This window comes from Pongo pygmaeus, chromosome 9 (genome assembly GCF_028885625.2).
Source record: "Pongo pygmaeus isolate AG05252 chromosome 9, NHGRI_mPonPyg2-v2.0_pri, whole genome shotgun sequence".
NCBI lineage: Eukaryota > Metazoa > Chordata > Mammalia > Primates > Hominidae > Pongo > Pongo pygmaeus.
In genome coordinates, this window is record NC_072382.2 from 65,498,521 (window position 1) to 65,522,294 (window position 23,774).

Consider the following 23,774-nt stretch of genomic DNA (forward strand, 5'->3'; position numbering starts at 1 on the left):
TATTGATGAGGGTAGCAGACTTCATGCGCTGCACCCCTGTTACTGATCTCTCTTACAACAACCACACAGAAGAGACAGGACTTCCTGAGAACCACATGCTTGAGGAAGGTGCTGGGTGGAGGCTCAGTGGGCCAGGCTCAGTGGAGAGCATCTGCCACTGCTGCACGACTGATCTGTGGCCAGGAGCTGAGCATAAGGACTGTGTTTGCCAGGAGGGCTTGAGGCCATAGGCCTGGGAGCTCCAATCCCTAGTGCTCTCTACCATGACTGCTGAATGTTTTCTGGGTGGCTAATGATGGCCAAAAGCTAGGGTTCCCGGATTTATCAAACAAAAATAGAGGATGACTAGTTAAATTTGAATTTCAGATAAATAACAGTCTTTTAGTACATGTCCTATGTTTATCTGAAATCCAAATTTAAATGGGTGTCCTGTAATTTATCTAGCAACTTTACCTAGGGTTTCTCTGTGCTGCTCTAACCACAGAAGGGGCTGAAGTCCCCATGTGGCTTGCCCCCAGCTTGGAGCTCCGTGATTCTGGCTTTGGGTAGGCCCTATACCCAAGGCAGGTGAAGAGTGTGTATGGACAGGGTATGGATTTCCCGGGCAGGGGCAGGAAGCTCATTCATACTGATCTAGCTCTTATGAGATGCTGGCAGTGTGTTAAACACTTGACTAACATCTCATTTAATCCCCTGACTACCTGGTGAGTTAGGCATTATCATTATTATTCCCACTTCAGAGATAAGGAGACTGAGGCTCCACGATGTTAAGACCACAGGCTGTTAAGTGGAGGAGCGAGGTTGACATCCCTGGGGCTGGTGCCAAGTCTGGGAGTAGCTGAATCTCCCAGGCCATTCTCTCTGGCAATCCCAAGAGTTTAACGCAGTGGGAGCAGCCCCTGCCCCCGAATCCCCAGGACAGGAACCATTCCCAGTTTCTCTTGGCGCTGGCCCAGGGTCTTCTCCAGGCTCACATGCTTGCTGGCGGCTCCGGGCGGGTGGGGAGATCTGCAGGGTCCCTTTGTTCCCGTCTGGCCAGGACAGTGTCCAGTGGCATGAGTTGCCATGGGGACTGCCATCTGCTGTGTGGATACCTATCGGAGGGGCCCAGGGTGAGCGACTGACCCAAAGGCCCAGCCTGCCCTGAGCCCTGAGGCCAGCTGGTCGGCTTTCCCTGCCATTATCTCTCGAGCCAGGCCGGAGGGGGACTCCCAGAGGAGCTCTCGGCTCTAAGTCCCAGCCCCTCTCAGAGGAGGCGTGCGGCCGAGGTTCTGCAGCCAGAGGCTTCTCGGCTCCGAGCTCCGGAGCCAGATGTAACATTGACCTTAAATGGTAAAAGCTCCCCAGAGTGAAGGGAGGCTGGCCAGAGGAGGAAAGGAGAATAACTCAGTTTTAGGTAAGCCTCCCCTATATCCTAGAATAACCTGCCTCTTCGGCTGGGAAGCGGAGGGAACCTTCTCTTCCTTAAAGGTACAGGGTGCTGGGATGGGGGCGCTAAACTCTAACTTTCCAGGGGAGCTTGCTTTGTTGGGTGGCATTTCAGCTGAGTATCTTTATTGTTGTTGTCTTAAGTTTTAAATCAGAAGTGAATCCTGCCAGTCCTAACTTAACTAGATTGTGCTCCTTTTGCTTGCTGTTGGAAAGTGTGCACAGCTCAGGGTGAAAATGTGGGTCCTGACAGGCGATTGTGACCCCTAGCTTTCCTGTGGGCCCCTTTGTGGCAACAGTGGGGTCTTCAGCTTAGGCAAGTCTGCTAAGCAGGGCTTTCTCCCCTCTGTGCTTCCCGTGTGTCTCTCTCTGTCCCCCTATGCCCCTCTGCCTTGAACCTGGGCTGGCATGACCTGTCTAGATCCTTAACCCTGCCCCTATTTCTGTTTCTGCCCTTCCCATCCTGTGTTCTTGTCACAGTCCCTGTTTTTGTCTCTGTCCCTGTCTCCTCTTTTGTCTCCAGCTTCCCCTGGCCTATGCCCTTTCCTGCTCCCACATAGAGGGCATGTATGTGCCCGGCCCGTGCCCGGCCCTGCTCACCTCCAGGGCTCCGAGTTGAAGCGATTCCTAGAGTGAGCAGCATTTGGACTGGCTTTTTCCAAAGGAAAAGCCAGTGGAAGCCAGAGGCCAGAGAGAGGCCCAGCTGTCTTGCTCCCTCCTGCCCAGGAAACAGTTGTAAAGGCTATAGAGGCTGTGCAGTTTGAGTAAACAGCAGCCCAGGGTCTGGGACCCCTGGCCAGCACTCCAGCCTCCCAGAGCTCGGCAGCTGCTGTTTCCCAACACTCTTCAGGCTGCTCGCTAGGGTGGCACAGGGAAGTAAAGCTGGTCTGAGCAGGGTTTTTTGCAGGGAAAAGGAGGAAGCTTCCCGGGACTGTGAGCCTGGGGGTCCAAAGGAGTCAGGACCTGCCAAGGATTGTATTGCCCCCACCGAGGGACGATGACATGCTAGTGAGGCAGGTGGAGTTGCCCATCCCCCTGCACTCCCCTGCCCCAACAGTTCTATGGGGTAGGGAACTCAGGTTAAGTGACTTGCCTAAGGTCATTCCACCAAGATGGAGCAGAGCTAGGACTCAAACCCTGTATGCGTTTGTATGACTCTAACTCCAGTGCCCATGCCTCTCAACACAGACATGAATGCCAGGGTATGATCGTGCCTCCAATTGTGTCTTGCGATTTTTGACCTAATGGACAAAACAGTTGTCATTATCATGTTTGTACTGTCCATGATTCCATTGTGCGTGCATGTGTGTGTGTGTGTTCATGTATGTTTGGTAGGTGGCTGTTTATATTCACAGCAGATGTACCTATCTTTATGCTTGGAAGTAAGGGAGGCATTCCTGTATCCTTTATCATCTTGGAGGGATAACCATGTGCTAGCTGCTACAACATGATTTGTTATCCCCATAAATGTATTTCTGGAAGAAAATAAACAGCAAACACATGGTTCTTACTATGTATTGAACACTTGTTCCCCTTCCCATACAGTAACTCATGACTCCCACAGCTCTACAAAGCAGGGGTCATTCTTTCCACCTGGTCTTGTAGAGGAGGACACTTTAGCACAGAGAGGCTGCACAGCTGGTGCTCAGCCCCAGTCCATGGTCTCTGGAGGCTCTGCTCTTGACCTCCATGGTCAGCTCCCATCTGCTTGGGACCCCGTGTCAGAGTGCAGCGGGGGAATCACCGGCCCCCCTGGAACATGGTGCATCTGAGGCTTTCCACGAGGGATTTCACATGCCCCTCACAGAATGCCATGAGGGATGTGTCTTTACCTTACTGCTCCAGGTGAGGACACTGGGGCTAGGGGATGTTAAATGACTCATCCAAGCTCACCCAGTCACCAAGTGACAAAGCAGGGAATTTAAATAGTATCTTGGGTAAGGAAGTTAGGGCCATGTGAAACCTACTTGAAACTGAATCCCTGGGAGGCTGAGGGGGCTCATGGTTTGGGGATGAGGAGTTCTGTGGGTCTGTGTGAGGAAGCTGGGTTCCTTGACTGATGGGCTGAACTATACATCATGGGTCCTCAGCTTTCAAAAAGCCCCGCCTTTCTCCTCTAAGCCTTTGTAACAGAGGTGGACAGAAGCACCCCACACGTCCTGGAGGAGCAGACTGAGCCCTGCAAGGGTGGAGACCTTATCCTGTTCCTCACCTGCTGTGTGTCTAGCACCCAGAATGATGCCGAGAGCCCATGAAGTGCTCAGGTTCAATCATGTTTCTGTGAATAAATGGACACAATGCTCATAAAGTGGGTTCTGGTTACACAGGGCCCTGGGTTGATTTTGTACATGTGCCTGATGATCAGATTCATCTAGTTTGACTTGAAAGAACACAAGGTAGGGGCCTGAAGTTACCCACCTCTCTCACCCTGCCTCCTCTCCTGGGTCACCTCACAGAGCCTGGACTGCCCCTCAGTCACTCTCTCTGGGGCTTATTGGTCAGCAGAGGGATTCTGTTTGCTGACTGAGTAGAAGCAGAGGCCTGGGTAGATAGGGAGAAGGGAGCTTGGGGCCCCCAGACTCTGGCCCTGCCCCTGCCCCTTGGGGAGCTGAGTCAGAGGAGGGAGATGGAGAGCTGAGTTCTCAGGTAGTGAATGTAAAAGGAAAGAGGGGAGAAAATTGGTATTAATTGAGCTCCTACTTTGTGCCAGGATCTGTGCTAGATCTGTTATTTAATTTAAGCCTCATGTTAGAGATGAGGAGAGAGGCATACAGCTGGTAGGTGGTGGACTCCAGCTCAAGCCACCTTGGTCCGAAGTGGGCGCTTCCTGCATTAGATGTCACCCTGCCTCTAGTTAGTAACTTAGGTCCTGGGGCAGTTACTGAGTGTCACAGTCCAAATCATGGGAAAATCACGAATAGAGGGAAAGGGGATATCATGTTAGTCCTGTGGACCTTGGAGGCTAGACTCTGAGTTCAGGTGACAGTCCAGGGCAGCCTCACCAATGGGCCTTCAAATTCAGAGTCTTAGCAGAGGCAACCCATGCCCATGACCCTGGACAAGCCCTGCCTTCTCTGCAAGGGCTTTCTCCATGGGAGGTGGAAAGCAGAGGACGGTTGGTCAGACAGGAAACTTTTTTTTTTTCGAGACAAGGTCTCACTCTGTCACCCAGGCTGGAGTGCAGTGGTGCAACCCCCACCTCCCGGGTTCAAGCAATTCTCATGCCTCAGCCTCCCGAGTAGCTGGGATTACAGGTGAGTACCACCATGCCTGGCTAATTTATACATTTTTAGTAAAGATGGAGTTTTGCCATGTTGCCCAGGCTGGTCTTGAGCTTCTGACCTCAAGTGATCAGCCCACCTCAGCCTCCCAAAGTCTGGGATTATAGGCGTGAGCCACCGTACCCGGTCAGACTGAAAACTTTTCCTAGCAGAGAAGACATGTAAAAAATAGTCTGCTAAGGCTGGGCTTAATCAGCTCTGGTTACTTTCTTCCTATTACTTTTTTATTTGTAATTTGTAATTTTTATTCAGTTTTTTCTAGTAAAAAAGGTAATGCATGTTCTTTGCTAGACTTTCTTGGAAAATATAGAAATGGATATACATAAGAAATTCAGAAATAAATATAAAGAAATAAAAAACTCTCTAGAATCCCATTCCTCAGTGATAAGTATTGTTTATATTACGATGTGTTTCCTCCTTTATTTATTGTGTGTAAGACTAGGGTCTTAGTGTGTATGTTATTTTTTAGTCTGCTTTTTAAAACTCAACAGTCTAATATAATCCTTTTTTCCATATCATTAAAGATTCTCCAAAACATGATTTTTCAATGGTTTTATAACATAGAGTCATTTTAGCTGTGCAACAATTTAATCACTGTTCCTCTTCTTGGCATTTACAAATGTGATTTTTCTTTTGGGGACCTTCTCAGTGGCACATGTGACATGATGGCTTTTCCGTGGGTTTATAGCATTTGGAGACTCAGCTCTCAGAGGTGGGTTTGTGTGGTGTGGCCCAAGGTGTGGGCTTGTTCTGCAAGATGATTGTATGTGGGATACTGACCCAGCGTTAAACACACAATATCACATTGTAAGAATATTATTCCTTCTTAAGTTCTTTTTATTCCTTTGAATGAAGGAGAGAAAGCCTCTATTTGAGGTAGGGTGACCAACTGTCCAGGGTCACACAGGAATGAGAATTGCTGCAGGACTTTCAGTGCTAAAATTGGGGCAGGTCCTGGACAAATCCAAAAGGTTGATCACCCTCATTTAAGCCTCATATGCCTTCAACATCTTTCTGTTTGTTTCCCTTCTTAAAAAAACGAGAGCAGGCCTTAGCTAAGGTTTAATAACTGTTTTCATTTTATTTATTTTTATAACTCTATTTGTGGTAAGTGGTACTGCTTTTTCCATTTAAGGTAGGAATATAAAGTTTCCCTTTTAAATAAAAGTAATGACAATGGTAGCTAGCACTTGGTGAGTGTGTACCATGTGCTAGGCACTGTCCTAATGCTTTACCTGCAGTCGCTCATTTAGTCCTCACAGCAACCCTCTGAAGTAGTTACTGTCATTGTCCTCCTTATACAGATCAGGAAACTGGGGCACAGAGAGGGTAAGGAACTTGCCTAACAACACAAAGTTAGTAAATGGCCAACCGGGGTTTCAGTCTTGATTTTCTGGCCCATTGCTACTCAAATGAAAGAATATTAAGTAAATAAGTGCATAGGTAAAACACAGGCATGGGAAAAATTGTGAGTATAGTGTATAAATGAGTCAGGTCATTCCACCACGGCTTGGTGGAAATCGGATTGTATGAACTTGGTGGAATACAGGTATTGGTGAGTGCAGGGTGTTGGGGAAGTTGAGTCATCCCAGCAAAACCAACAGGAATTTAGGAACCAATGGGCTCAGTGAGAGAGGCTGGGAGGGATGAGACTATACACTGCACACAGCCTGGCTCTAGGGGTGGGATGTGGTTCCCAGAGTGGCCACCACGGAAGGGACACAGAGAGGCCACGGAGAGTTCTGTGGCTGATAAGCAAATCAAGAGGGTATTTCCAGAGAGCCCAAGCTTCCTGGCTCATCAGGAGGAGAAGAAAGCCTGAAGACACTCTTGACTTTGCTCATACAGGTGTGGTGAAAATAACCCTGGGCCCTGAGTCAGGAGGTGGGCTCAGTGTTGGCCAGCTCTTCCCTTATTATCACAGTGGGGAGATGACATCTTGTAATGGAGGCAGCACAGTGTCCCTGTGGAAAGTGTGGACCCTGGAGCGACCATGTGGCTCCACCACTGACCAGCTGTATCCCTTGAGCTGCATCTAATCTGTTGAAGCCTCAGTTTCTTCTCCTGTAATATGGGTTCAGTATCCCTTACCAAAATGCTTGGGACCAGAGGTGTTTCAGATTTCACTTTTTTTTTTTTTTTGGACTTTGGAATATTTGCATCATATTTACCCAGTTCAGCATCCCAAATCCAAAAATCCAAAATCTGAAATGCTCCAATGAGCATTTCCTTTGAGTGTCTTGCCAGTGGCTAGGAAGTCTTGCATTTTGGAGCATTTTAGATTTCAGATTTTTCAGATTTGGGATGCTCGACCTATAATGATAGTGTCCATTTTACAAAGTTAAATCCCTTAGCCTGGTGTCTATTCTTAGCACTCAGTATACATTAGGTCTTATTATTTCTAGCCCCTGTCTGTTCCCCTCCAGAGATTCCATCAAGAAGACTTCTGCACTGGGTTTGAGGCTCTGACCATCCACAATCCTGGGTCCTATTCTCAACTCCAAAAATACCCCAAGGAGAGTGGTGGACTTACTCTCAAGAGGATTGGGCATCTGTACCTGGTGAAGTCTTTAAGGAGGCCCAATAAATAACACCTCTTTCCTTCACTGAAGCTTTAAGGCTTGTTGGGAATTCAGAGACTAATATCACCCTTATGACTGATGAAGCTGGTATTGCAGAATGTGGTTTGGATCAACAGGCAAGTAGGTTTTCTAATATTGTATTGAGCAGATTTATCCCCCAGTCCTATGGGGTGCCCACTGGGGAAAGTAGGGCCCTTTCCTGGAGGAACAGAGCAGAATGTGTGTCCTCTGAAAGCAGCTGAGCTATTCATGCAGACACTTCTCAGAACTCACCATCAGATAGCCATTCTTCTGGCATGGAAGAGTGTGGCACTCTGGGGTACCACAGTGAGGGCCTGGCTAAAGCCCACTTGCAAGACTGGTCTCTCATGGGCACCTGGTAAGACCTGTGCCCTGCCCTAGTGAGATACACGCAGGGCTGAGGCTGCAGGGGTTGCCACATGGTCCCATGGGCACCCCCTCTCCTCCCTTTTCCAGTTAATCAATCCTCACCTTTTCTCCAGAGATGCCTGGTGGGGAACTTGTTTAATGCAGAGTCCTTCCTTAGATAAGGCAAGCATCTGACTAGAAGTATCTGAGGCAATGAATTTTCCTTTTTTCACAGGAGTTTCATTTAGGCAACTCCAGACAGAGAGCAAGTGATCTCTTAACTCCTTTCCTCTAGGTTACTTCTTACAGGTAGATGAGAAAATACATGGGAAAGGAACTACCATTATTTGAGCAAGTTTGTATGTGCCAGGCACATTTTATACAGTATCTCATTAAATCTGTACTTTAGCCATGCAAGGGAGTTATTTGTGAACAAACTGATTCAAGGAGGATAGTAACTAGTATGAGAAGAATGAGAGTCAAACCAGAACCATCAGACCACCAAGCCCCATCTCTTTCCATCTCTCTGTGGCCTATAGACCCGGCTGCAGGACAGAGTGATAATGCCTGACCCTTTGTTCCTGCCCCTATAAGAACAAAGCCCTGGAGGTCCCAGTGCTGCTGCTCAGAGCTGAGGTCCTGAGCTCTCGGGGCAGGGCACTGGAGCAACTTCCCCACTAGGCTTGCTCTACTTTGCACCTCTCTTGGTTTCTTTCAGTATGTAATGATCTTTATCAGGTCTCCTAGTCTTGTTTATGAACAAGTTCCTTCCTCTATTTAGAAGGAAAAATACAAATTTAGAATCACAAGCTTTTTACTGGCAAGAAATGCCATCTCCTACATTGTGTGTCTTGAGTCACTTTCTATGGCTCTCCAAGGTTTGTGCCCTAAAAGTCTATAAATGTTGCCAAGGTCACCCAGTCTGTTCAAATCCCAGCTCCACAACTTACTGTTTGACTTGGGCGAATGATCTAACCTCTGAGTCCCTTTACCTATGAAATGGATTGCTAGATCTAAAGTACTTATACCTGAATAAGTACCCAATAAGTAATTATTATTATTGAAGCCCAGATTAATATTGAGCACATGGGAGTCCTCTATTTTGGATGCCCCCAAATGGTCAGGTTTCCCCAAGGACTCTCTTGTCATATTTTTCATTTGTATGGGTATGGTAGAAAGAATATAATGTCTTCCTGGGCTTCTTACCTAAGACATCTTTCTTGTTTCCCACCTGAGATCTAACTGGTCCCTGATGTAGGTTGGAAGGCAATGATGATAAGGCTAGGTGTTGTCAAGACAAAACTGGCTAGTTGGCTTCTAAGAGACTTCCCCAAGGAGCATCACCTTGGGGATGTTCTAGAGTCCTGGACCTATCCCTAAGCCTGGTTAGTGACCTGGAATTGATTAGTTGATTGCTTATGTAGAGACTGACTCACAATAATCAAACCCACAAGAGACTGAAGTATACAATTTTTTTTTTTTTAAGAGAGGCAGGGTCTCACTCTGACCCCCAGGCTGGAGTGCAGTGGTATAGTCACAGCTGACTTGCAGCTTTGACCTCCCTGGCTCAAGTGATCCTCCCACCTCAGCCTCCCAAGTAGCTAGGACTACAGGCATATACTACCTCACCTGGCTAATGCTAATGTTTTAAACATTTTTTTGTTTTAGAGACAGGGTCTTGCTATGTTGCCCATGCTGGTCTCAAACTCCTGGACTCAAGTAATACTCTTGCCTCAACCTCCTAAAGCACTGAGATTACTAAAGTATACAATTCTTTGAATTCTTTTTTTTTTTGAGACGGAATCTTGCTGCATCACCCACGCTGAAGTACAGTGGTGCAATCTAGGCTCACTGCAGCCTCTGCCTCCCAAGTAGCTGGGATTACAGGCATGCGCCACCATCCCCAGATAATTTTTTGCATTTTTAGTAGAGACAGGGTTTCACCATGTTGGCCAGGCTGGTCTCGAACTCCTAACCTCAAGTGATCCACCTGCCTTAGCCTCCTTTCAAAGTGCTGAGATTACAGGTGCGAGCCACTGCACCCAGCCAAGTATACAATTCTGAATGTCTATGTGCCAATATATAATGGGAGACAAACCCTTTCCAATGACCAAAATGCTTGATAGGTAGAGATTTAGGTAAGAAGGCAGAAAGTTCTGAGGGGTGGGTCACCTAAGCTATGATGTGGCCTGATGAGCCGCCTCTGCCTACAGCAGAGAGACTCTTCCAGAGCTCAAGAAGGGCCTCTTTCCTCTGGGAAGTTTGGACAAGCCTTTCTCTTTGCTGTAGAAAAATGCTCTATAAAATGGTAGTTATTATGTGATATTCACATAGTCTGTCCCAGCACACAAAAGATTGCAGATCCCACCTAAATATTGTTAAAGTTCTTTGATTGCCAGATCTCAGAAGCCTATGTTGGCTAACTTAAGAGAAAGTGGGATTTATTATAAGGTATTTGAGAAAATCAAAGGAAAAGGTAGGTAGCCAGCAATGCCTCAGGAAGGCAGGACCCAGGGCAGCTTTCGGATCCCAGCAGCAGGAACTTGCCAGCCTTTTCTCTACAGGAGAGGTCTTCAAGTTTTTTGGATGTTGCATCTTATTAGTTTAGAGAAAATTTTTTTTAGCATACACCTCCAATTTATGTATATTTCTTTATTATAAATCATATTCATGAGCTATTGTTCTAATGTGTTACTTTACAAAAACATATAAAAATAGAATTTTTTAAAGAATAAGAAAGATGAAATAATATTTTGAAAATCATGCTTTTTTCTTTTTTTAAACAGTGTCAACAACTTTTCTGCTTTCCCTAAATAAGTATTCTTTCGTCATGATTCTATGTGCTTCTTCAAGGGGAAAGAGAAGAAAATCGTGTTACCAGAAGCCAGTGAGCTTCGGAGCCAGGGAAGAGGGTCCATCCAGAATGAGCTGTAGCTAAGGAGAGACACAGTCACTGCCAGAGATGTGGTTCTGGAGCAAGGGAGGAAAGGCCCAGGCCTCTCTCTCCTCCCATCCCCTACTGGTCCGTTGGCCAAACTCAGCCAGCAAGCAAAGGAGCCCAAGTTATACATTCCACGGGTGTCATCCTGAAGCACACAGCAGAGAACCAGGGGGCAGGGCAGGAAGAAAGGGAAGGAGGGCGGAGGAAAACCAGCTCAGACACCTCATGTGGAAGAGGGACATCCTTACTTCCTGAATTATTATATTAAATTTTCAGTTTTATCCACTACTTTGTAAAAATTTTTTTTGAGAATTACTTTTAGCTTTATTAGTAGAAGTATTTTCATTGTACTTTTTTTTTTTTTTTTGGCACAAACCTTTTAAGCCGCATACCCATTTTATGATAGTAGGTTTGGTTAAAACTAGATAAATATGTTTTGTTAAGCTACTTACTTGGGCACACACAAACTGTGTCACCCTTCAGGGAAAACAAATGGATACATGAGGGTGCTACATCAGTTCCGTAACACTGTAGAATTCCCCTTACAACAGCTCACAAACTGGATGTAACAGTGGCCTTTCAATACATGAACCAGCACCATTGCCAATCTGTTTATTAAATATTAAGGAAGTGTACTTTGTTACTATTTTTAATTAAAAATTGAAAGTTTTTATTTTAAATTTCCTTCCTATATTCCACCAAATCATCCTACATTCCCTGGATGATATACTCTACTATGAAGACCACTGCCCAGGCCACAGGCCCAGTATGACTAGGTTCCAGAAGCTCCTGGTCTCTAAGTTCTTGAGAGAAATAATCTGATAAGTCCAATTTGGATCAGGGTCAATCAGTCATGGCCAGGGGACAGGATTGTGGGGTATAAATATGGTCATGGGGAAGTCATCCCTCATATATAGGGGTTCTTACTAAAGAAGGGAAAATTGCTTAAAGTAAAAGTGTCTTCAAAGAATGTCATCACCCACTTATTTATAGGTGTCTTTCTGTCCTGCCTTCTAGAGATGTCTGTTAAGCCTCTCAACTCTGCAACCCCATATACAGAGAATTTCTTGGGTTACTTCCATAGATAACTAACCATGTCCATTGTTTATGGGTTTTTTTTAACCTTGTTAATACATTGGAGGGCAGCCCCATTTCCTTGCCGTTATCTCCATGTATAGCCAACATTCCTAACAGGTCTGGGGTTCACAGACCTTATCAGACTTAGAGGAAGACTTTCTCAGGCCAGCTGGGCCCAGAAAGGAAAAAAAGATATGGTTGGTTATAGACATCAAGGATCTGTTGCATTAGACCTGAAAACATTTGGCAAGTTGTCCCTATATCATGATTCCTATAGTCTATAAAGCACGAAAGTTGCTTAGGCACATGAACAAAGAGAGCCTGACTTTTTAGAGTCCCAGAGGGGAAGATTCCATTTTCTGAATCTCCAGAGACGTGTTTCACATGACAAGAGTAATAATAATGTGCTTATTACTGTAACACCTGTCATTTATTGAGCACCAGCTAAATACTATGTTAAGTTCTTTACATACATTATCTCATATTTTTGCAGCATCCTATGATACAGGTTATAATATTATCTCTATGTTACTGATGAAAATGGAGGCTTTGTGAGGCTGAGTAGTTCACTCAGGATTACACAGCTAGAAAGTGGCAGAGCCAAGGCCATTTTGCCCTTAGTGCAAAGTGCATGCAGCCCATCAACAGATAGAAACTCATACTTGGAGTTTTTCAGGCCGGGAGAGAGTAGAGCTGGGACAATAAGATTTCAAAAAGGGTTAGATAATTATGGTTTTATAGAAAGGTATTAAGGGAAGCTAGCACCATGGCAAGTTTGTAGCAGGTGTTTGGTAGATACATTAAATGAATGAACAAATGCATGCATGAATGAAACCTCTCAGGTTTAAGGGCAGTCAAGGTCTTCCAGCATCCGTCCCTGGTGCCACTTCCTAAGCTGAAATGAAGAGACCGTATAAGCAGTGGTCCTGAGTTGTAGGCCTGGTTCTGCCTTCAACTCATGTTGTGCTCTTGAGCAAATCAAATCTTCTTTCCAAGTCCTCATTTTCCTCATCTGTGAACCATTCACCCTACAAGGCCCAGTGATTCATCCCAATAGTTGCATGATGGAGCCCATCTCAGCAATAATTGACAGCTGGGCACTGTCAGTGACAAGGAGGAGGACTGCAAGTGTGTTTGAAGAGTCAGCTGTTATTGTTTATTTTCTACAATCCCATTCAAGTCCTTTGGTGACAGTTAGAATGGGCATCAGGTCCAAAGTTAATGGAAGGTTGTATTTTTAAAAAAAACATTTACTGCTAAAGGGAATGCCTATTTATTCTCTTTTTTATTAACAAGGCACTTGACTCATGCGTTAGACATTTACTGCTCAGATTGGAAATGATGGTCCAGGCAGCCGCTAGAGCCTGGCCACTCTGCCCTCACACTAAAGGGCCAGCTTCTCCCAGCAGTCCAGCTCTGGGGGCAGATGAGTATGCCCTACAGGAGTAGTGGGTGGTGACAAAAGAACAAGATTTCTGTTCCTTGGAAGTGGTGAAACTCATAGGCACCAGAATTTGAGGGGCCTCCAGGAGGTGTCGGGCACCCCCTAAGAGCTCCCTAAGTAGAGGAGATCTGGTGAACTTGAAAAGACCCAGGAAGATGGATCAAGCAGCTAACTACCATCTGCATAGCACTTTCTCCTCCCACTGGAACTCACTGACCCTTCCTGAGGACCATGAAACCATGCTATCTGTGTAATCTTTCATGAATTATCTGGAGTTTTATAGTTCTATGCATTATAGGTAACATAATCCCTCTCACTGCCCCCTCTAACCCGCCAGGCCCCAAGGACCTTATTAGAATTTTTGTGAGCCCTATGTCACAAAAGGCATTGTTCTAAGAAGTTTATATTACATAATTCACAAGATTATTATTATCCATGTTTTACAAGTGAGGAAATTGAGGCATAGAAAGATGAAGCAGCTTGCCCAAGGTCACATGGCAGGGCTGGGATATGAACCCGGGAAGCCCAGCTCCAGGGCCAATGGACATAATTACTGTCCTCTCTCACCTCTGAACAGCCTCTAACCTAAGAGGGTTTAGGGCATTTCTGAGTGGAGATTCCCCTTCCCCTTCCCCTTCCCCTTCCTTCCTTCCTTTCTTTTTCCCTCTCTCTTTCTTTCTCTTTCTTTCTCCCTCCCTTCCTCTCCTTCCTTCGTTCCTTCCTTCCTTTCTCCGTTCCTTCCTTCCTTCCTCTTTCTCTTTCTTTTTTCTTTTCCTTCCTTCCCTTTCTTTCTTTCCTTCTTTCCTTCTTTCTTTCTTTCCTTCTTTCCTTCCTTCCTTCTTTCTTTCTTTCTTTCTTTCTTTCTTTCTTTCTTTCTTTCTTTCTTTCTTTCTTTCTTTCTTTCTTTCTTTCTTTCTTTCTTTTCTTTCTATTCTTTCTTTTCTTTCCTCAGTTTCATTCTTGTTGCCCAGACTGGAGTGTAGTGCTGTAATCTCTGCTCACTGCAACCTCCACCTCCTGGGTTCAAGCGATTCTCCTGCTTCAGCCTTCCAAGTAGCTGGGATTACAGGTATGTGACACCACGCCTGGCCAATTTTTGTATTTTTAGTAGAGACGGGGTTTCACCATGTCGGCCAGGCCAGTCTCAAATCCCTGACCTCAGGTGATCTACCTGCCTGGGCCTCCCAAAACGTTGGGATTAGAGGTGCGAGCCACTGTGCCTGGCCCAGAGTGGAGTTTTAAAGAGGACATTTTGAGATACTCCTTGGAAAAACATTTCATGGTCAAATAAATTTGGGAAACATTATATCCTTTCACCCCTTCTTGGAGATTTATACTGCACATTTACTTTTAAAGGCTCTGAGATGTCCTGCAAGACAGAAACCTATCTCCCGCTGATATTCCCAAATAGACTGAAACACATAACCTTTCTTTTCAGAGCTCCTGACAACATCACCCAGATCTGGAGTTGTATAGAACTCTATACAACTTTGGGATAAGTGGTTAGTGGTATTCCTACTTGGGTGGACACAGGATGGATCACGTGGCATCTAGAGAGTCCTTGCTGCTTGCAGAACTGCTAAGGAAAGCTCTCAGTGAGCAAGGTCAGCTCACAAACCTTCTGCCTGAGAGGCAGACAGTGGGCCGGAATGGGGAAGGCATGGGCTCTGACGGCTTCAATCCCTGTTTGGCCACCCATTAGCTCTGTGACTCTGGAGGTCACAGCATCACATTGAACTTCAGTTTCCTTATCTGCAAAGTGGCATCCACCTCATAGGGCAGTTGGGGGATTGAGTGAGTAAATATGCCTAAAGCACCAGGCACCAGATCTGTGGTTGCCAGGGCCTGGGGGGAAGGGGAACAGGGAGTGACTGCTTCATGGGTACAGAGTTTCCATTTGGGATGATGAAAGTGTTCTGGAACTAGATAAGGGTGGTAGGTGCACAACATTGCGAATGTACTTAATGCCACTGAATCGCACGCTTTTAAAAAGCTCTATGCCTCTGATGCACAGAGAATGTTGTTATTGTTATCATTGCCTGTTTTGCTTATTTCTACAGTCTCCTGGTCTCATGTAGAACTAGGACACTAAGATTGGAAGCTTCCAAGGAGCAGTATAGACACAACTTCACCATGTCACGCTGAAGGGCATTGTGCTTCTTTTCTACTCCAAAGAGGTCAGGGGACCCCTTGGTCCAAGGGTTGGTTTCCTCCTGAGAAAGGGAAGGGGATACTCTTGGGTTGACCTTGGGTTGAACAAAAGAACAGGGAGGAAATTTAGAGAGCTGAGGTTGAGCTTGTGGGACACACTCAGATTTAGACTCACAGCAGCATCAAAAGGGAACATTAACCCAGGATTGCAGAAGGTGACAGAAGACCCAGAAAAGGTAAACATTGGTCTGTTTGATACAGGCAGAATCTGCCCCAGGAAAAAAGCTTCAACTACAAATGAGGTGCCAACTGGTAGAGTGTTTGCAGAGGTCTGTGCCAGCATCGACCAGTTGCCTACCAAGAGGGCATTTCTAAACAATGGTGGATCTGAGAATACATTTCAGAAGGTGGCTATTTTACAAAGACTTTGGAAAGAGAGGCAAATTGAGAGAGGGCCACTGTGGTGGTGTGGAAAGGGCACTGGGCTGGGGTCAGTCTCAGCTGGGCTCCTCATGGCTGTGTGACCTTGCCACATTACTTCCTCCTCGGAATCTGTTAGCCTCTACATCTAAAAAGCAGACATAATAGTTTCCTCCTTACAGTATTTCTGTGAGGAACAAATTAAATAATATGTCTGAAATAGCTTAGACAAAGGAAAGCTCTAAACAGCAAGAGGTCAGTATTAAAAACTAGGAACATCCTTTAGGGATTGCCATCAGGAGATGACAAGACGAAATTGCTCCCTTCTAAGAAGCTTGGGCTCTCTCAGGGTGAAAGCAGTTAAATAGACCCAGCATGTTGGTGAGGCTTGGAGAGAGCAAGGATAAGCAGCCTCCTGGTAAATGTAAAATTTCCATATGACCCAGCAATTCCAGCCCTAGGTCTAGATGCAAAAGAATTGAAAACAGGTGTTCAAACAAAAGTTGTATCACAATGTAACAGCACTATTCACAATAGCCAAAAGGAGGAAACAACCCAAATGTCTATCACCTGATGAATGAATAAACAAAATGTGGGATGGATAGATAGATGACAGATAGATAGATAGATAGATAGATAGATAGATAGATAAATGATGGAATGTTATTTAGCCATAAAAAGGAATGAAGTATGGATACATGCTACCATGTGGATAAACCTCAAAAACATTATCTAAGTGAAAGAAGCTAGACAGAAAATGTCACATATTGTATGGTTGCATTCATATAACTATCCAGAACCGGTTAAAGCCACAGGGACAGAAAGCAGATTCGTGGTTGGCAGGGCCTGCCAGAAAGGAGGAACAGGGAGTGACTGCTTACTGGGTACAGAGTTTCCATTTGGGATGATGAAAAAGTTCTGGAACTAGGTAGGGGTGATAGGTGCACAACATTGTGAATGTACTTAATGCCACTGAATTGTACACTTTAAAATGGTTAAAATGATAAATTGTATGTCACACATATTTTATCATAATTTTTTTAAAAAGAAGTTTACTGGTGAAGAGGAAACGTGACCCAAAGTTTAGGCACCCCTCTCCTAGAGTATGGTTGAGGGGAGGCGACGGGGTAGTCAGAGTTTGTCAGCTGGAAGCCAAGGTCTTGGGTCAGCAAATTCAGGGAGGGTCTAGAGTGAGCAAATCTTGTGGAAGGATCCCAGGGGATCCTGAAAAGAGTAAGACATGCTCCCTGCTCTCAAAAAAAATGTATAAATTACTCTCACGTCATAAACACCAAGAGGTACTACAGTATGTACAAGGGAGACATTGATTCAGGAGAAGGAGACATTGACTCAGTCTGGGGCCATCCATGAAGACTTCTTGGAAGGGAAGGTAGTTGTGGATCTGGCAGGTAGGTAAGAAAGAAGTGAGGAACTTCCCAGGAAAGGTACACAGTTGGGAGAGTGGAGGGAGCGTTTCAGAGTGGGGAAGAGGTTGGTATGGGTGGGGCACAGAGTATTCATGGACCCAGAGGGGAAGGTCATGGGAGAGATGCACAAAGGAAATTAGGGTCAGATGTAGAGCTTTGCAGGTGGATCTGAGGAAGTTGGGACATGATCTCCAGGCAGTGGGGAGTCAAGGCATCTTCTAAGCCTGTGTTTGAGAACAGTCAGTGCAGTAAAAGACTGAAGAACGAGAGACTGAGGACAGGGAGATGAGCTGTGGCATTGTCTCTGCAGAGGCCAAGGAACACCGCTCACCCCAGAGCAATGGCCGTGGGAAGGGTGAACCTCCAAACATATTGAGCTTGGCATTTGCCAGGATTCTGGTTTGCCTGGAATAGAAATGGATTCAAATTAGATTAGCAAATTAGCAGAATGTTCTGGATCATATCATTGAGAGTTCTAGGGCAATTTCGGACATGGCTGGATTCATGGCCTCATTCCCTCTGTCTCTCAGCTGTCCTTGGTATTAGATGTATTCTCAGGTGACCTCTCCTGTGTGGTGGCACTGTGGCACCCACAGTTCCCAGCCTCTCCTTTCAGCAACGCTTGCAGCAAGAACTCCCCCAACAGTTCCAACAGAAGTCACCGAACTGAATGTATTGGCCTGGTCTGAGTCATGTGCTCATTCCTCAATTACAACCCAGAGCTGGGAGCATGGGATGTTCTGTGGGGCCAGTCCAGTGTTATAGCTCTAATCCCACAGTGGGATCAACCACCCCCATCCCAAGCACAAGTATGATGAATATGCTGCTGTTACCAGAAGAAGGGGGACTGGGGGCCACATGGGCAAAAATGCAGCTGTCCCCCCAAAGTACTGATTTTGTGCTGAGTCATTTACACATCTCATGTCATCCTCTCAACCATTCTGAGGTAGAAAGTATTATCTCCCACCACACAGGAAGAAACCAAGGTGTGGACTAACTTATCCTCCCTCCTCACCCCTCCATCACTTTCTGTGTTCTGCGCTTCTGGAATCTCTTAGGGAGGCAAAGTGAAGCCACTAACAGGCAGTACAAGCATCACAGCTAAGAACCTGAGAACTAAAGGACATGATCACAAAGATCAAATCACGATTCTCTAGGCAGAGAGATTCCCAAACTGCATTTAAATCAGGCAGCCCAGGCAGTGGTTACAGACGCTGGCCGTTTAGTTGTTAGATGGGAGGCCAGCCTCCATGAGGTGGGGGAGAGGCTTGTTCCTTGCCTCACTCCTGTCCATGAATAAGGCAGCTGAGAATCATGGTCGATCAGTGGGTAGGAGAATGCAGGGTGTGAATCTCTAGGCATGGGAGTGTAACTTGGGCAAAGGTGGCCATTCCAGAGCATTCCAGAGCATTCATTGCAGACAAACTTAGTAAAGACCACAGCTTTCCACTCTTAGGAAGGCGCTGAATAAGAGGATGAAGGGGCATTTGTCAGTCAGGGAAGAGGGCGTAAATGGTGTTTCCTGCATAGAGCACAGGATGTGCAAAAGCACTGAGGTAGGCCTAGAGTGACAAGTCTTCATGATGATGAAATTCCCTGAGATCCCAAAATAATTTTATCAGAGAAAGACAAGCTACTGTGGAAATGACTCCCTTTGGCATCAGCAGCAGACCAGAGGCTCAGGGTTCCTCAGGTGACCTGCTTCCCCAGTCGTCATTGTTAGGAATTAAATCCCAACTCAATGATAGAGAGCCACCCAGGCCACTTCTGCAAGGGACCATTTCTGCCCTTCCAAGCCATTTGCAGGGTTAAAGTTCCTGGACCTGGTAACAGCAAGTGGCAGGCATAAATTAGCATTTCCTGTTTGGGAGGCAGTGCACATGACACACAAGAGAAGGGAACCGGGCAGGAGCCAATGGAACCAGGAGAGCTTAACGGTGGCCCAGATTCTACTTGGGGTCTGACAAAGGCACTCTGGGTGAATGGGGACATTTTAGAAATGCTGACATTCCCAGGGGACTGGCCCAGCCCAGGGTGGAAAGCAATTTTAGATGCTCTGGCTACTATTTTTGGAGCCTGAATCACATTAATTCACTGCTGCTCCAAATGGTGCACAGCCAGGGAGACCTTCAGGGAGCCCAAGGGCTGTTTCCCAGCCCAGCACTGGTGCAGCCTGCCCAGAATCTGCAGGGCGGTGTCCACTCCTTCCTGCTCCGGGTCACTCTGCATTTCCTATTCGTGTGCCAGTGCACGGCGTCCAAAGCCCCCAACATCTTCTCCAAAGAGAATCCTTCATATGAGGGGATGAACCCCCATCTTAGGATGTGACTTGGGGCTATTTCAGGAATATTGTGCCGCTTGGACTCTCACTAAATCTGGAGTTAGGAGAAGAGGGACCCGGGCAAGAGATATCCAGAAACGTCCCTGGCCTTCCGTCCTCAGAGTTGGCTGAATCTGAGTCAGGCAGGGAGCCGACACTGTGCAGGGAGCAGTCACTTTTCTGTTGAGCTTCAATTCCCTTTCATGTGCCTGTCAACAGAGAAGCCACAAGACAGGAGAAGGGGCAACATGTGATGCCTTTATTGGGCCAGGTCGCCAGGTCTGGATGGGATGGAAGGAGGGTGGAACAAAATGTGTTCTGGTGTTCTGGGAAGTTTCCAGCTGAAAGCCCAGAGGAGTGGTGCTGGTGTGCCTGTAATAGGTATCATTCCTCTCTGTTTCCAAAGCCAGTCCCTCCCGATGAGGGGGAAAGAGTACTGGGAAGCTCTGGAGTGAGGGATGAATCCTGTCCTTCAGCCTCATTTTATAGAGACTTCAGGGAGAGAACTGAAAGGTGTCACCCCCGTTTGTGCCCATACTTGTAAAAACCCGTTTATCTGAATGTCTGCTAGCAGAACTCTAAATGCCTCAGATGAGGAATGGCGCTCCCTACAAAAATGATTCTACCTTTGGGAAAGTTGTGCATGTTGAGTGTGGTGTGGGGTGTGTGTTGCATCTGTGCACTTCTGGAGCATCTTGAATTACTGCATCCCAGCTCTCGCTCTCTGTGCTTGCTTGCAAATTGCCTGCTTACTGCTATGTCTCTTACCTCTCAGCTCAGTGCCCTGGTCTACCTGGTTTACTAGTGCACAGAGCTTGGCACTTGGTAGGTGCTCTGTAAATATTTGTTAAATAGAAGAACAGATGAGTAATCTGCACATTCATCCCAGTGAGTCTGTCTTTCTTTTGGGGTGTAGTCTTGTCTCCATGTCTCTGTCTGTCTCTCTGAGCCCGTGTCCCTGTCCCTTCATCTCTATTTCTCTTAGTCTTCTTATTGTTGCCTCCTCCTTCATTTCTCCTCACACGAGCCCATCCTAGACACATAATCTATCTCTTTCCTTCAACCTGTTTTCTTACATTATGTACACTCAGCAATTTCAGAGATGGAAGGCACGTTATAAATCATCGAGCTTAATTTCTAATGTTTATGTTTGAGGAAGCTATGCCCAGAGAGGTCACAAGGCACTAAGGACCAAAGCTAGCTTCCTTCTCTTTTTTTTCTAATGGAAGTTAGAAAAAATTTTAAACAGCTTTGTTAAAATATAATCCACACGCCATATGATTCACCTACTTAAAGTGTACAATTCAATGGATTTTAGTATATTCAGAGAGTTGTGCAGCCATCACGGCTAACTAATTCCAGAATATTTTTATCATCCAAAAAGAAACCCCATGCTTATTAACAGCCACGTCTCATTTCCCCATCCTTTCAGCACTAAGCAACCATTAATTTACTTTCCGTCTCTATAGCTTTCTCTATTATGGGCATTTTATATAAATAAAATAATATGTGTGGTCTTTTGTGACTGGCTTCTTTCACTTACCATAATATTTTCAAGTTCATCCTTTCATTCATTTTAAGTTTCATACTTTAGCATGAAACTTAAAACTTATATAATTACTTCATTCCTTTTTTTTGAGACAAAGTTTCACTCCGTCACCCAGGCTGGAGGGCAAGTGGCATGATCTCAGCTCACTGTAACCTTCGCCTCCTGGGTTAAAGCAATTCTCGTGCCTCAGCCTCCTGAGTAGCTGGAATTACAGGTGCACGGCACCAAGCCCAGCTAATTTTTGTATTTTTAGTAGAGACGGGATTTTACCATGTTGGCCAGGCTTGTCTCAAACTCCTGACCTCAAGTGATTCACCTGTCCCAGCCTCCCAGAGTGCTGGGATTACAAGTGTGAGCCACCACGCCTGGCTCTTCATTCCTTTTTATGACTGAATAGATTCTACTGTATGAATATACCACATTTTATTCATCCATTAATTACTTTATGGACATTTAGTTTGTTTTCATGTTTTGGCTATTATAAATAGTGCTGCTATGAACATTGTGTACATGTTTTTATGTGGATATACATTTTCATTTCTCTTGGGTACCTATCTAGAAGAATTGGTAGATCATGCAGTAATCCTATGTTTAACCTTTTGAGGAACTGCTAAGCTGTTTTCCAAAGTGGTTACGCCATTTTACATTTCTACCAGCAATATATAAGGGTTCTAGTTTCTTCACATCTAGTCGACACTTGCTGTTACTTGTCTTTTTTATTTTAGCCACCCTAATGGGTGTAAATTGGTATCTCATTGCTGTTTTGATTTGTATTTCCCTGATGGTTGATGATGTTGAACATCTGTTCATGTGCTTATTGGCCATTTGCATATATTCTTTGGAGATATGTGTATTCAAATATTTTGCCCATTTTAAAATTGTATTACTTGTCTTTTTATTATTATAAGAGTTCTTTATTCAAGTCCTTTATTAGATATGCTATTTGCAAATTTTTTTCTATTCTGTGGGTTGTCATTTTACTTTCTTGATAGCATCACTTTCAATACAGAATTTTTTTATTGTGATGAAGTCCAATTTATTTACTTTTTCTTTTGTTGTCTGCACTTACGTTGTTGTATCTAAGAAGGCATTGTCTAACCCAAGGACACCAAATTTACTCACATGCTTTCACCTAAGAATTCTATAGTTATAGCTCTCTCATTTAGATGTTTTGAGTTAATTTTTGTGTATGGTATAGGAAGGGGTCCAACTTTACTCTTTTACATGTGGTTATCCAGTTGTTCCAGAACCATTTGTTGAAAAGACTATTCTTTCCCCATCGAATTGTCTTGGCATCCGTGTTGAAATCAATTAACTATAAATGTAAGGGCTTATGTATGAACTCTCAAGTCTGTTGCATTGATGTGTATGTCTCTTCTTGTATAGTGTAGAGATCATACTATATTACGATAGTTTTATAGTAAGTTTTGCAAATGGGATGTGTAGATAATTGTTTTCTTTTTTTTAAAGTTTGTTTTGATTATTGTTGCTTCCTTGTGTTTCCATATGAAATTGGAATGAGATGGCATTCCAACAATTTAGGGCTTTAATTTCTTTCAAAAATATTTCATATCTCTCAGAGTAAAAGTTTTGCATTTATTTTAAGTATATTTCTGGGTTTGTTGTTGTTGTTGTTGTTTGTTTGTTGTTGTTTTTAAGACAGAGTCTCACCCTGTCACCCAGGCTGGAGTGCAGTGGTGTGATCTTGGCTCACTGAAACCTCCACCTCCTGGGTTCAAGCGATTCTCATGCCTCAGCCTCCTGAGTAGCTGGGATTACAGGTGTGCGCCACCATGACCTGCTAATTTTTGTATTTTTAGTTTAGATGAGGTTTTGCCATCATGGCCAAGCTGGTCTCAAACTCCTGGCCTCAGGTGATCCATCCACCTCAGCCTCCCAAAGTGCTGGTATTACAGGTGTGAGCTACCACACCCGGCCAGCCGTTGGGTGTATTCCTAAGCATTTATGCTTTTGATGCTATTGTGAATAGAATTGCTTTATTAATTTCATTTTTTGATTGTTTATTGCTAGTGTATAGAAATATAATTGATTATACTATATCAATCATATATCCTGCAGCCTTGCTGAACTTATTTATTAGTCCTAATAGTTTTTTAGTGGATTCCTCAGGATTTTGCATATATAAGATCATATCACCTGCAAATAGAGATAATTTTACCTCTTCAAAGGTAGGATTCTTGGGACCTAGTCTAGAGAATGTTTATTTCATTAGAAACGTTCTGAAGCGAGTTTTGTGGTTGGCCTGGAAAAATACTAAAGCAATTATTCTCCAAAATGTATTGATCCCTATTTCAAAGATTAAATGTTTGAAACAGACTTGAATTTAAATCTGATATGGCTGAGAGATTCTATCAACAGCTATATTAGTTTGTCAGAGCTACTGTATTAAAATATCACAAGCCAGGTGGCTTAAACATTGGCAATTTATTTTCTAACAGTTCTAAGGAAGTCCCAGATCAAGGTATCAGCAGGTCTGGTTTCTTCTGCAGCCTCTCTCCTTGCTTATAGATGGCCACCTTCTCTCTGTGTCCTCATATGGTCTTTCTTCTGTATAGGCACATCCTTAGTGCCTCTACATCCAAATTTCCTCTTCTTATAAGGACACCAGTCAGATTGGATTAGGGTCTATTCTAATGGCCTCATTTAAACTTCATCGCCTCTTTAAAGGCCCTGTCTCCAAATACAGTCACATTATTATGTACTGGGGGTTAGGATTTTGACATAAGAACTAGGAGGAGTATTGGGGGGCACAATGAAGCCCATA

General features: G+C 44.8%; 1 protein-coding gene across 8 annotated transcripts in view; it reads left to right on the plus strand.

Annotated features, from left to right (window-relative positions):
- The first annotated feature begins 1,027 nt into the window (after positions 1-1,027).
- The window catches only part of IRAG1 (inositol 1,4,5-triphosphate receptor associated 1), a 122,216-nt gene continuing 99,469 nt past the window's right edge, over positions 1,028-23,774 (plus strand). For 2 of the 8 annotated variants that reach the window (XM_063671154.1, XM_063671156.1), the window contains exon 1: positions 1,028-1,396. In XM_063671154.1, coding sequence (XP_063527224.1) covers positions 1,330-1,396 — 67 coding nt within the window. In that variant the 5' untranslated portion in view covers positions 1,028-1,329. Of the gene's footprint in view, positions 1,471-23,774 lie in introns of all 8 variants that reach the window. The other 6 variants (XM_063671158.1, XM_063671160.1, XM_063671159.1 and 3 more) reach the window with 5 other exon arrangements.